General features: G+C 41.0%; 3 protein-coding genes across 3 annotated transcripts; 2 read left to right on the top strand and 1 right to left on the bottom strand.

Moving 5' to 3' along the window:
* The first annotated feature begins 329 nt into the window (after positions 1-329).
* Positions 330-1,801, top strand: LOC105223707 (skin secretory protein xP2). The gene has a single exon (XM_019989374.3). It carries the CDS (start codon positions 502-504, stop codon positions 1,633-1,635), a length of 1,134 nt encoding a protein of 377 aa, XP_019844933.2. The 5' UTR covers positions 330-501; the 3' UTR covers positions 1,636-1,801.
* A 3,529-nt stretch (positions 1,802-5,330) lies between these two features.
* Positions 5,331-5,999, top strand: LOC105223674 (uncharacterized). Its single transcript, XM_011201447.3, has 2 exons — positions 5,331-5,498; positions 5,560-5,999. The coding sequence occupies exons 1-2, from the start codon at positions 5,348-5,350 to the stop codon at positions 5,997-5,999; spliced, it is 591 nt and encodes a 196-aa protein (XP_011199749.2). The 5' UTR covers positions 5,331-5,347.
* Positions 6,000-6,583: 584 nt separating this feature from the next.
* LOC105223673 (uncharacterized) lies at positions 6,584-7,478 on the bottom strand. Its single transcript, XM_011201445.4, has one exon. It carries the CDS (start codon positions 7,343-7,345, stop codon positions 6,782-6,784), a length of 564 nt encoding a protein of 187 aa, XP_011199747.2. The 5' UTR covers positions 7,346-7,478; the 3' UTR covers positions 6,584-6,781.
* Positions 7,479-13,453: the final 5,975 nt, after the last annotated feature.

Here is a 13,453-nt window from a genome sequence, read left to right as displayed (position 1 = left end):
GATCGCAGATCGAGCATTTGCCGAGCTTGTCAGCGGAAGAGGGCTTTTAGGCTACGCTTGCTAAAAGATAATAGCGTGTGCGTATGTATGCGATCGTGTGTCGCGGAAGATGTGCGAACTACCTGTCGCTTGAGTTGAACGCGCTGGCGCACCGCACCGCACTTAACCGGGCTAAAGGGTTGCCGAAGTGTGGGCGGTGGGGAAAATTTCGGTACTCAAGAATTGCTAGTTAAACTATTTATTGCCGTCATGGGCGCATACAGATTCCGAAATATTTTTTTATGTACGGTAAATTTAGCACATAGTAGCGACGAATGTGTTGAGCTGAACGGGCTGAGACCTATTGGCCTATAAATTTGTACGCCACTCAAAGAGATTTTAACAGTTCACAACGAGTTTGGTACACGGTCAGTTCGGTATTAGCTGATCTTCTAATTTTCTACTCGCGTTACTCGGTTTGAATACGATACGGTCAGTCATTATATAATTGGGTGTGGAACGATGAAATTGTGCTTGATACTTGCGGTTTGTGTCCTGGCGACACTGACGCCACCCACACAAGCCCTCTTGGGCGCCAAGTTGGCCCTACTGGGTTTGGGTAGAAATCTAATCGGCGGCGGTGATGGTGGCAACGGTGGCGGCTATGGCAGCGGCAACTATAACGGTGGCTACTACGCACAGCAGAATCGTCCCGTTTACAATGGCGGTTACGGCGGCGGCTATGGTGGCGGTTATGGCTACGGACGTCAGTCATACGCCGGCAACTACAATTATGGTGGCTACAGCAACGGTGGCGGTTACGGCGGTAGCAACGGTGGTGAAAAAGTTGTGCGTATCATCAAAGTCATTGTGCCCAATGAGAACGTCGTCACTACGTCGAACCAAGCCAGCGGTTACACAAGTGGGGGTTACTCAAGTGGTGGTTACTCAAGTGGTGGATACTCTAGTGGCGGATACTCAAGTGGTGGCGCCTCAAGCGGTGGTTACTCCACTGGTGGTTGGGTCCCAATTCCGGCACCGACACGTACAGTAGTACAAGCCCCACCAGCACCAGTACCCGTCCAAACTACATATTACTCAGCGCCTGCACCACAACCTGTCGTACAAGTGGCTCCAGCTCCAGCTCCAGTACCGGCACCGGCACCTCAGCCCATCCAGTATACGACAAACGTTGCACAAACTTATGAGTACAGACAATCTGCGCCACAGCCCGCCCCAATTCAAGTGCAAGCCCCGCCAGCTCCCGTGGCCGTGCCCGTACAACCCACCTACATTTCAGCACCTGCACCACGTCCCGTCGTTCGCGTAGTCCCCGCACCGCAACCCGTGCAAGTCTATCAACCACCCTCAGTTGTGCTGCAACCGCCTGCACCACAACCCATTTCACTACCCGCTCAAACATCGGAAATCGTGAAAACAATTAAGATCGTCGTCGATGAGGATAATAACGCCCAGCAAGGTGACTTTAATGGTGTGCCAGCCCAAACCTATGGTCCTCCACCACCACCACCGCAACCGCTGCCACAGCCCCTTTCACAGCCTGCGCCACAAGCCGGTTGGAGCAGCAGCAGTTCGTCGGATGGTTGGAATAATGGCTACAAGAGCGGTGGCATCTGGGAGAAGATTGGTTGTTAGCCAATTGGAAACTATAACTTTTTAGTCAAAACCGTTAACAATTTTATTTTATATACCTTAGTCTTATTTACTCAATTTGTCTGTGTCATACCAAACTGCCGTGTTCTTGAAGATTGTTTGCTTACGAATAAAGTTCGATATTCTTTTTGAAACTGCTTTTAAGAAACTTTTTTGGTGTTTGTTTACACACCTTCGCCTTACATTATCGATTTGGCTGCTTAGTTAACAGTTACTCGCTAATTAAAGTGTGCAGCGTTGGGTCCAGCTGTGGTAAAGAAAGATTTCGCTAATTTGTATGTCAACAGTGATAATACATTCTCTGCAATGCAGTTGTTGTTAGTGTTTTTAATATTTGCTTCTGATTGGCGTTGAGGTTTGGGAGAAAGGTTGCCACATAAGCGTCAAATTCTCTGGTGAAGACCAAAAATCTGAAAATTTATTGGATAGTTGGTTGGAAAACAAACTCAAACTGGGTAACTGTGCTTTTTTAATATTTCCGAGGAGAGCGATGTTTTAATGAGAGTTAGGATTCGACTAAAATCACGACCCCAACCGCGGTGCAAAAAGCATGTGTTAATATTCAGGAAATGTCGGAGTCAAATCAAAAATTTGGGCCCGGATTACCAGACAGTAGCCAATATGTGAAATCTTTGCAACGAAAGTAGCTCTCAAAGTCTTCAATAAGATACATTTAAAAAATATTCAATAATATGAAGTCTGCTTATAATAAAAGGTCGGTTTAAAACGATACTACCATTACTACTTAAAAAATATGTTCGGGCTGAGTATGGGGCGTCTAAAGGGTAAGCTTTTCTGGAGTAAAAGTGTTTCAGAACCGGATCACACAAGTCCTTAATACGCTTAACCAAAAGGCCGGTGTCACCTTCGAGTAGCTATAAGACCTTTGAAATAAGTCCTTAGTCCCAGCCTTATTATACTTGGGCCATATCTGCTTCGTTAATTTGTAGTTGGATACTGATTTCCACCAGCACGGAGCCATGGTATTTCTTCAAAGTGAATATAAAGCTCTCTTTTTATTGTTCCAGCGGGCATGGTATATTAACTCCGCCTTCAATTAATCTAAAGAGGTTTCTGATTTGGCCAACTTCTCCGCTTTTTTGTTGCAGAAAATGTACCTGTGGTTCAGAACCTAAATATTGATAAGTGGCGTTGATCTGCTAGTGAGCTTAAAGCCTACCTGCAATTGTTAACTATGCTGGAATGAATAAGTGGCAAAGCCAGCAATGCAGCCTGGCAACCAGTGTATATGGTTGCTTCCGGTATGCTACCGTAGTTATTCAATATAACACCACATGCCTTTTCTATACCTAGTACTTCCTAACCCAGAAGTGGCTATTGAAATCTAACCTTGGGAGAATATGGTCAGATTTACTTAACCTTAGTTGGTTCGGGATGACGCTATATCCATTACCTATATCCATAACCTCCTATTTCCGTCATTCTGGGTAAAATGTCTATGGATCGTTGATGCAGAAGTATGTATATTACGCACATCAGTCGATCATGAATTAAAGCCCCGGTAGCCGCTGCACAGACTACTCTCTGTATTTCATTTAGTTTCCTGATATGGAAGTGCTACTTTAATGCTGGCCATCAAACCAGTGCTCCGTAAGTCAAAATGGGCTTAAATACAGCGTTGTATATTCAAATGAATATATTTCGTATGTTAAGTATTCTTTTGCTGTGGTAGCTTGCCATATGCGTTTTATATGGTATCGTTTTACTGTTAATTCACCAATTCATTTCCATTTTAACCCCCAGGAAATTGTTGTACCACCGAATTGAGCATATTTAAATTGAGACATTTTAACTTTATTCGTGAAAAGCATCCGTACGGGTTTTAAAGGGTTAACACATAGTTCATTGGTCAACAAATGAAGACCTTCGGTGAAGACACACTCTTCTTCCGAGGGACGGCGTTACGAAGGGGGTAAACTTTACAAAGAAGTTTAAAGTTACTCTCGGCAGTAAGGCGGAGTGGGGTAATTTCACGCTCGACCTACTATTGAGAGCAGTACTATCCAGTGGTACACTGACGGCTCGAAAACACCAACATTGCGGGACCGCATATCAAACTATCAATCACAATGGGACATTTTCCGACGTTTTCAAGCAGAAGTCTTTGCTATAGGTCAGTGTGCAGAAATCATATGAATATCTCAGATGGATAGCATCTATTGCAACCAGCGTATCGTTGTACTAAACCTTAGTGAAACGGCATTAAAAGCGATCTCAGCTTATGATATCAAATCGCTATTAGCGGAGGAGTGTATAGGAAGGCTGAACAGCCCATCTGTTTAAAACTGTTAAGGATCAGGTGTATTGGATGCCGGGCCATAAAGAGGTAGCCGGCAATGAGCTGACCGAGGAACTAGCCCGCTTAGTGGCAGCTTTCAGGATGATGGGGCCAAAACCATGCATTGAGGTGAGGTCCTTCACCATAAAGGAGTTCGTCCACATGGAAGAGATTGTGGGAAAAGAACAGCACTGGCAGCAGGAATCCGCCACAGCAAGCTACACTGGGGGGTTACAACCTTGTAAAGTTTAGAGACATGCTAAACTTCCCCAAAACCAATTCCCTCTACTTGTAGGGCACTGTAGGCACAGAAAGCACTTGTCCAGTATCGGCATAGTCTCTTGCTCAAACTGCTGCTTTTGCGACATGTAACATGAAACTCCAGAACACCGGATTCTAGGCCAATCAGCAATTCGCAGAAGCAGCTTCAAGACCCTAGGACTCATGTATATGGGTATATAAGCCCAATTTTCGAATACTTTTCCTACTAAATCAAGTCGTATGTCAGGAAAAGCACGTTCAATATTAACTTATAAAGTTTGACCAACCAGTCTTTATTGCTAAAGACCAAGAAGTAATCTAATAAGTAAAAGTTAAATCACAACTTCCTACAGGCCATGAAATGTCACAATTTCTTGAAATAATCGAATCTCAAAATTTTTCTCGCAATAATTTGGTTGTTGCACGTGCTGTGTTGCCGATCGAAAGAAGTGTGGACCCATGTTTCTACCTGACCAAAAACCACACCAAACTATCAATATAAGTGAATCTAATGGCTGTTCATCAATAATTGTGACTTTTCTTCGCATCAGAAACGAAAGTTTTGCTCATTTAAGACACCACTCCGATGAAAGTGAGCCTCATCGCAGAAAATGATTTTCTTCAAAAAATCGTTGTGGTTTTCAAGTTGTTCCAAGGCATAATCAGCAACTTCATCACGTTTACGGTGATGCAATGGCTTCAGTTCTTGAGTAAGAACAATTTTTGCAGTTTGAGACAATCCCAATTCTTGAGAACGACTTGGAATGGACAAATTTCGGTCTTCAGCAACTTTTGCCTGAACAGCAGCAATATCTTCATGCCTTCGAGCGGTCTTTTGTCTGCATGTGCCTTACCCTTGGTTACCGCGCTTCTGTGTACCTACAGTAGGTAGTAGTGCAGTAGGTGTAGGTCAACATGTGACAATCGAAGCAACTGAACCACCAAGGTGCACAGAAGCTCATTAAGCGTCGAAGCACAACAAATTACATCCGTTCTTTAATTGATCGTGAAGTATATTTGCGATAATTGCATTCGAGGTTATGTTAGCACTCAAGTGCCACACGTATATAAATGTGACAATTTCAAAAGACTTCTTTATACGGTGAGAACAACTTTAAAGGAACGGTGCACAGAATGATGACACATCGAACGCTTAAATTTGAAGTACTATGGCTTTTAATTCTACTGACTTTGATAGTACCCAAATTGCAGGCCACTACTTTACGCGACAATGGCGAGCAAACAGGCGACAAAAGAGGACACGGCCCAAGTGGGGCACCAAATGGTGGGTTAAATTGTGGAGCCACATAAAATATTTTAGTTTATGCAAAACTAATTGATTCTAGACTACGGTCCGGCCATAAAAATCACTTCGAGCATCCTACAACTGTCGAAATCAACGGAGGGCAGTACCGCGTTGGGTAATCTGGGTTTGGAACATCACGAGACTACGCTTGAGCAACCCTGGCCGATCACAACTGGTTATCAGTTACCTGCCGCACAGACTGTATGGCTGGAGTTTCCCGCAAACCACCAACCGGACTTTCATTTGATCGCCGTGCCAGATATTGTGAGCAATCATCAAGATCATTTTCCTTCATCGCACGCTGGCGGTAGTGATGTTAGTAGTGTCTCAGATGGGGGTAGGTCCACTCTATCGACCGGATTGCATACACAGATCATAAGTAGCGGCACAGGTGTCACACATGTTAGTGACAATCTCGATTTTGGTGATGTGGTCGCGGAGAAAGCGAAAGGTAGTCGCCGTACTTCTTATGGTCGATAAGTGAGGAGTGAATTTAGGGAACTTTTTTACACTTTTTTTTTTTATAAAAATATGTGGCAACTCGATCAAATATTATGGATTAGTAATCCCGTGCTACTTCCTAAAACCGTTTCCTTTTAAATATATAAATATTTTTTCAATCCATTTTTTTAAATATCTCATTGAAAAATAAGTGAAAATTCGCTTCAAAACTATCCCATGCCTCGCTTGACCTCTGGTTGACCTCGCTTTGTCATAAAATTGACCTCTTTTAATCTTCTGGTTTACCCCATTACACCTAATTTTACCTCTCTTGCTTCTTGCTTGACCTTCGCTACAGAAAGTGTCCCTAGTCACGGTCTCATACAAGTTATTCGAGCTTCGGATCGATCCTCTGAGATCGGATCTTCTGAAAAAATGCTTCTTTTCAATGATCCGTTCAAAGTTCTACTGAAAGATTAAGCTCAAGAGCTAAAGACATACATATGTAGGATCTGTTTCGCTAGCGACATTTACTCCATGAAAAACCATTCTCCAAGTAAAACTTTAAGCAGCAAAAACTGTATTAATTTTTATAATTTTTTTATTAAAAAGAAAACACGAAAAAAATATATATTTACATACTACGATTATTAAAAACTGGATTTGTATAAAATAAGGCTAATAATACTGTCCCAAATTCACCACACAGATCGCTTTTTTACTTTAAATTCGCCGAAAAGTACACGGACACACAAAAAAATCGCAAGCAACATCCATTCGTCTCTTTCCCCGCATTCCTACTCGCCAACAACCGCACGAACTCAATACAAGCCTTTCTGCTCATCGTGCTTGTGCTCGTACAAAGTGCTGTAACTGAAAGCGCCTTTGCCATGATCAATGCCCACCACAGGCTGTTGATGATAGTCGTCGTGGTAATCCCCATGAAAGTCCAGCTTGTCCAAAAACTCATGTCCGCCAAAGTCGGCATGTGCGACCGCTTCAAGCTGTTCCGAGCCAGCCGCCTCGGCCTCTTCATACTCCTCAGCGGTGGCACCATGATCCTCGGCGTAATCAGCGGGAAAATGCTTCGGATCCAAGTGATCACCAGCAACGCCCAGCGACTCCGACTGACCATCATCGCTGCTGAAGTCATGCTGCTCCACCGCATCACTCAATTTGGGCAGCTGCAATTGGCTAACGGCCTTGGCGGCACTTAAGAGGCCAGCATGATTGCCGAGTGGTCCAGCATTGTAGATCGCCGACTGTATACCTTGAACTTCCAAGTCATTGCTGTAGGGCACATGTAAGGCCGCGGCAAATGTTGCACAGCTGATGGTCAGCACAAAGGCGCAACCGACGAATATTTTGGCAAGCAGCAAAGACATTTGGCTTTCTTTAGTGGCACCGGGTTTTCTTATTTCTGTATTTCTGTAAAATTTGCGATTTTCGCACACTTTCTTTGTTCGCTTTTTATTGCTAACGGTTGTAATGCTGGCGTCCAACTAATTTCTCACGTCCAACTCAGTGCGGTTTATATAGTATGGAAAGCGGAGAGTTGCTTTGGCGCCATAAAGTGGCCAATAGATATGGGAGCGTGCAACTTCTTTGCATTTGCACTTTTGCTGCGACGGTTTTGCTTTTTCTGGTGTGTTATGACGACATTGGCGCTTTGCGGTTAGACACTGCTATACGCCTATAGACGTATGCTTAGCTACTCTCTGTCAAAATAAAACCCAAAATTTGGATAAAAGAAGCAAACGAAAATCCATATTGCTCATAGAGAGTAACTCATAATCGAGCTTCTTTAAGATTTCGCTGCTGTCTCCAAGTAATCATATATTAACTGTAAATAAATGGCCGGGCATACTATGATATTCATAAAAGTTCTATGGTCTTCTCGAAAATAAGAGTTCATTCTTCAATCCTTAATTTCCGAAGGTTCCTTTCATCCTCGCTAAAGACCTCGCTCAAACTTTGGAAACATATATAAGGTAGGACATGTCAAGAGAAGTCTTAATTACTAGGCAGTTAAAAGTAAAGACCTTTCTCTGAAAAAACAAAGACCAAATTCGACAAGTCACTCATCATCTCCGTCCTTCTATTTATGGGCAATGACAACATCTGATGAGTCGACGTAAGAGATTTCGAGAGAACGGATATGCGGAAGATTCATGATCCTTTGCTCTTTGACAACGGCGGATATCGCGGTCGATGGAACGATGTTCAGCGAATTAAGGGACAGAGTCTACGCCGGCTAGGTACTGTCGTCCGAAAGGACGAAAACACTCCAGCTCTGAAAGTATTCGGCGCTGTACCCGCTGGGAGAGTCAGAGGAAGACCTTCACTCCGTTGGAAAGACCAGGTGGACCTGGCTACACTTGGAATTTCCAACTGGCGCCAACCGGCGAAAAAAAAGAACGTCTAGGCCGCTGCTGTATACTCGGCTATAACCGCGTAAACGGTTTCAACTTCAAGTATTGAAGAAGTAGAAATAGCTGATGGAAGTATAGGGTCTTATTAAAAGTTCTTTGGATCAAGCAATAATACATTTCGATTTCAATATTTCGGAAAAGAGTTTTTATATCTCCAGATAGTTCAGCTAAACCTTTGAACATATTGATTTGTTGCCTAGTTTGAGTAACTTTTAGCACAGAGTGTTTTCATGTCATGCGTGCGCAGGCGTATCATGGGGCGCACAAAGCTGCTGCGCCAAAATTTTGAATTTCTGTTAGTTTGGTAAATGTTCATGTCAAATTCGTCAGGAAAACTTAACCTATTTCCTCAGTTGTTTGAACTTGTTTTTATGATAGCCTTTCGGGTATTATATGACCGAATTTTTATGTGCGTTTTTTGGGTATAACGAGTCTTAAATTTGGAAGTTTTTGAACGAGTGCAATAAATATACATATTCCATATGTGAATTGGTTATTTGGTGTTGGAGAAGTTTGAACAAATGCGGTATTTTCGAAAGTTGTAGCTTTCTTCAACTTTCTTTCCATTTTTTGTGATCTATGCTTGATATTAAGGCAAGGCTTTGCTTTTATTTGGAAATTTGTATTGATAAAATGCTTTTAGGTATCCTTGAACGGCTTATAAATTTTTGAAAATTGGTTTATGTTTGAAATGCATAACTCTAAGGTCTGGACAGCATCAGTAGATAGTCTATATCAGCAAATACTTTGCTGAACTTTATAAAAAGTAGTCGTTCTGAAGATAAACGAAGGGAAGTGTTAAACATTCACTCTCTCTTAAACCCTACTTTTATGCGGGGTTTAGAGAAACACAACCCTAATTTTCATACAAATTTATTAATTTAATTTTATTAACCGAATGGCTACTTTGCGTCACTAACTCGAGTTTATTTTGGTGTTTTGCACTAGACACCAACCTTAAACTCAAAGTTTACCTTACTTAATAATAAAAACGCAATTCATTTTAACTCGCCATAAGCACCATTTTTGCGTATGCGTAATACTTAAACTCTAGAATGAATAAACACTTCATAAACTCTAAAATTTTATCCTTAAACTCGAGTTTAACGTGAACTTCCTCTAAAAGAACCAGAATTTTAAAAAGAATGCGCATTCGAAATTATTGAAAGGAAGGGTTAAACACCTCACTCTGTCTTAAACACTACTTTGATTTGGTGTTTATAGAAACACAAACCTAATTTTCGAAAATTTTTTTATTTTAGTAACCGAGTGCTTACATAGCGTCACTAACTCGAGTTTATTTTGGAGTTTAGCATTAAACACTAGCCTTAAACTCGAAGTTTACCTTACATGATTTTGAAAATAAAATTCATTTTAACTCACTTTAAACACTATTTTTGGGATTTACTGATTTTACTAAAACCCTGTTTCGAAACGACTACTGTCTTCTTGGCTAATATAATATATATGGCAACTCTGCTGACTATCATGACAGTTCACCTTCGTATGCGCAATAAATAAACTTCTGAATAAATAAACACGCTTTAAGAACAGCTAACGGTACCTCATGAACTCTAAAAATTTAATCTTAAACTCGAGTTTAACGCAAAATTTCTCAAAAATAGCTAGAATCTAAGAAGGAATGCGCCTTTGGCATTCTAAGTACCTATCAACTCCATGATAGGTATTTAGAATCTTCTATGAAAGGTTTCTAGAGAACTGTACCAACATAACAGTGGTACAAACAGTTAAGATTCCGTTATATGAAATCTGAATTCTGCATTAGTCCTTCAAAAATTATCCTGCCACAACCATTTACACAGTGAAAAGTGAAAGTCTGAAAGCCCGATCACCTAACAATTTCCTTAAATTGCCTAACTCATACAACAACACCAACCAACAAATAACTGTATACGTAGGAGCGTGTGTGTTTTAGCTGAACAAATTTTATTCGGCATATTAATTGTAGCAAATCGAATGGATAATCAAGCCAAATGGAGATGGTGGCGAGTTGAAGAAAGTAAGAAAAAAAACAGTATGCCAATGTATGGCAAACACACCTGTCCAGCAGCTCGGCTCAGCCGACTCGTTGACACAATAACACGAATTGTGTTTGCCACAAATCCTGTCTGGCCGCCACAAGCGCCACGCTCTAGCAGCAGCAGCAGACTCGGCGCTTCCTTGTACGTTTCAGATGTTTAGTTTATGAATGTCTGTCTGTCTGTCTGTTTGTATTCGCATTTGGTGGATTATGTACACAGATGCGGAAGATTACACGCGGCCGGCCGATGCAACAATCACGATTCGATGAACAAACTATTATGAATTCGTACAAACCAGTAGAGGCGACAAAGCCAAGTAGCCACAGGCTTGCTAATGCAATATGAGCACCTACTGATACATACATATTTATTTACATATATATAATGTATATAATCGCTAATATATATAAATACATTTATGGTCGTGCACAGTTGTGTTCGGCGAAATAGTAGTGGGCGCTAAAGAGTGTGTATTAATTTCATAATTTGCTCTGCTAAAATACAGTTGCGGGCATAGAAATGTGTACGGCTTTAAAAATGTGGGATATTTGCAAAGTAAACATTTTTTTCTCTTTATTTATGAAGAGTAGTGTGATCAAATATTAATGAAAATTCAATTATACTGACGACAGCCCATACCCCATAGCACTCAAGCGGTTCAAATCAATGCGTTGTTCAGCGCCTTGAAAACGCCATGCAATTGTCAGTACCAATAGGAAGTGTGGAATGGATACACTAACCACCTTGGTAGGGTTCAAGGCGCATCTGAAACCTACGTACCGTACTTTGAGTTAGGCATCTGGTTGCATGCTTCTCCACATTCAGTTGAGGCAAAGTCAGTTCTTCCTGCATTCGGGTCTTAACCACAAACACCACGATACTTACCAAAGGGTCGTGTCGCATGGGCAGATTGGAGCGAACTTGTTCTCGTGGTATCAGAATACCAGAATTAAGTCTCCGGTCAGACCTTGTGGACAAAACTACCACCAGTTGAGCTTCCATACTGCTCTGGACTGGTGACCAGGGGTTGTGCCCTGTAACTTATACAGTTCATCGTTCCATCGAATGCGATATTCGCCGTTGCCAATGCGCAAAGGACCATAAATCTTTCGCAGAACATCGAATTATTTTCTCCAAGAGTAGATTGAAGAGTCGCCTTGTGTGAAACTTCGTTTGATTTCGAACGCCTTTGGTCTTTTCCGTTCCTGATGGATCTTTTCATATCGCTCAACGTCAGTTTACACAGCCGTTTTGAAGGGTTAATAGAATTTATTAGAAACTTTCTCCATATCAGAAATATACTGCGATGCTTGAAAATAAAATTTTGAAATAAAATTACTTGATTCCAATCGTTTTCTATAAATTTCATTTCATTTCAAACCCCTTTCCCATTAGATGAACACATATCAATACCCACCACTGTATATTTCCATACAGACGAAAATTCACGCAAAAAATCAAGCCAAAAACAAAACCAAACAACAACAATAATAACAATTCATGTCTACGAGTGCGCCAAATGGCAAAGCCTCTTTTTGACTTGCGCCGGAGTCGTAGCATCAACGAGCCATTAGTGCCACATTAGTGCACGTCTACAACAAGCCAAAGGCAGCGTGCACCTAGTTATTGTGGCCAATCGAATATGGCGTAGCAAAACAGAAATTGCAAATCACAAAGCAATAAATATAAATAACAGCGAGAGCGGGAATCCCAAAACAAAGCAGAAGTGTGGTAGAGATTTTAAGTTGTTGTTGTAGCAGTTATTGTTGCTATTGTGTTTCTTCTATGGCAAGCATGCATACTAATTGTTCAAGTCAATTGTGTTGTTTGCACCTCAGACAACAACAACGCACGCAACTTCATGTATGCATGGCAGCAACAACAACAATAGCTAAAGCTAAGATGCACCATTAGACGGACTCGTAAGTGGCAGCTTGAATGAGAAGCAAAATCAATGTGCAGCAGTAAAAGCAAGTTTGTTACATTAAACTAATTTTTCTTTTGCGCTTGCTTTATAGAATTGAGCAATATCTCTTGTCGATCATTAAGTATTACCGCATCGCTTTTGTTTGAACGTTTTGGCCACGCTTGGAAAATCGGGTGAAAATGAAAAGAAATGCAAAAAAAAAATGCTTCAAATGAAATTTGTGCTCTCGAAGACGCTTAAATGGTGGTGATGGCGCTATTTATTAGGGTGGTTCGAAATATTTAGAAAATATGTGCATTTATTATAGCTTGAAAGGGTTATCTTGATTTTTATCAATCACTTTGTATGGCAGCTATATGCTACAGTGGTCCGATCTGGATAATATGTTTGGAGTTTATAGGGTTGTCTTGAGTAGTAACTTATACCAGATTTCGTGAAGATATCTTCTGAAATAAAAAAAAATCCCCATATAAGTACCTGATTTTGATCGATAGCCTTATATGGCAGCTATATGCTACCGTGGTCCGATGTAGACAAAATGTTCGGAGATTATAGGGTTGTCTTGTATAATAATCTATGCCAGATTTCATGAAGATATCTTCTGAAATAAAAAAATTCCCCATATAAGTACCTGATTTTGATCGCTCGCTTTGTATGACAGCTATAGCATATAGTGATCCTATCTGAACAATATTGTCTAAGAATATAGGTTTATCTTGGATAACAATCTATGCCGGATTTCGTGAAGATATCTTGTCAAATAAAAGAATTTCTCATACAGGAACTTAATTTTGTACCGATATGAACTGGTTTTTGGAGTGGTCTTGAGCCTTTTGGGTAGTATTTTTAACAATAGCTATAAAATATGTCAAATGTGTCACCTTGTGTGGCTCTGGAATTTCTTCTACTGTTAAAGGAGAGGCGTACAGGCTTCAAGGGTACATCTCTTAGGTTCTCAAAAATTTCATTCTATTGCCGTTAGAGTTCACTACCATCTTCTCTGAGATATCTTTCCATAGCCTGCTAAAAATTGAGACTTAACCCGACAGGGTAAAACAACCGATATATTTCCCTCTCTCTCTCTCCTAATCT

Source organism: Bactrocera dorsalis, chromosome 4 (assembly GCF_023373825.1).
Source record: "Bactrocera dorsalis isolate Fly_Bdor chromosome 4, ASM2337382v1, whole genome shotgun sequence".
NCBI lineage: Eukaryota > Metazoa > Arthropoda > Insecta > Diptera > Tephritidae > Bactrocera > Bactrocera dorsalis.
This window is presented reverse-complemented; position numbering and strand designations above follow the sequence as displayed.

Coding starts and splice junctions, on each gene's coding strand:
- LOC105223707 (XM_019989374.3), top strand. CDS start 502: ATGAAATTGTGCTTGATACTTGCGGTTTGTGTCCTGGCGACACTGACG.
- LOC105223674 (XM_011201447.3), top strand. CDS start 5,348: ATGATGACACATCGAACGCTTAAATTTGAAGTACTATGGCTTTTAATT. Junction 5,499..5,559: donor CCCAAGTGGGGCACCAAATG/GTGGGTTAAATT, acceptor AATTGATTCTAG/ACTACGGTCCGGCCATAAAA.
- LOC105223673 (XM_011201445.4), bottom strand. CDS start 7,345: ATGTCTTTGCTGCTTGCCAAAATATTCGTCGGTTGCGCCTTTGTGCTG.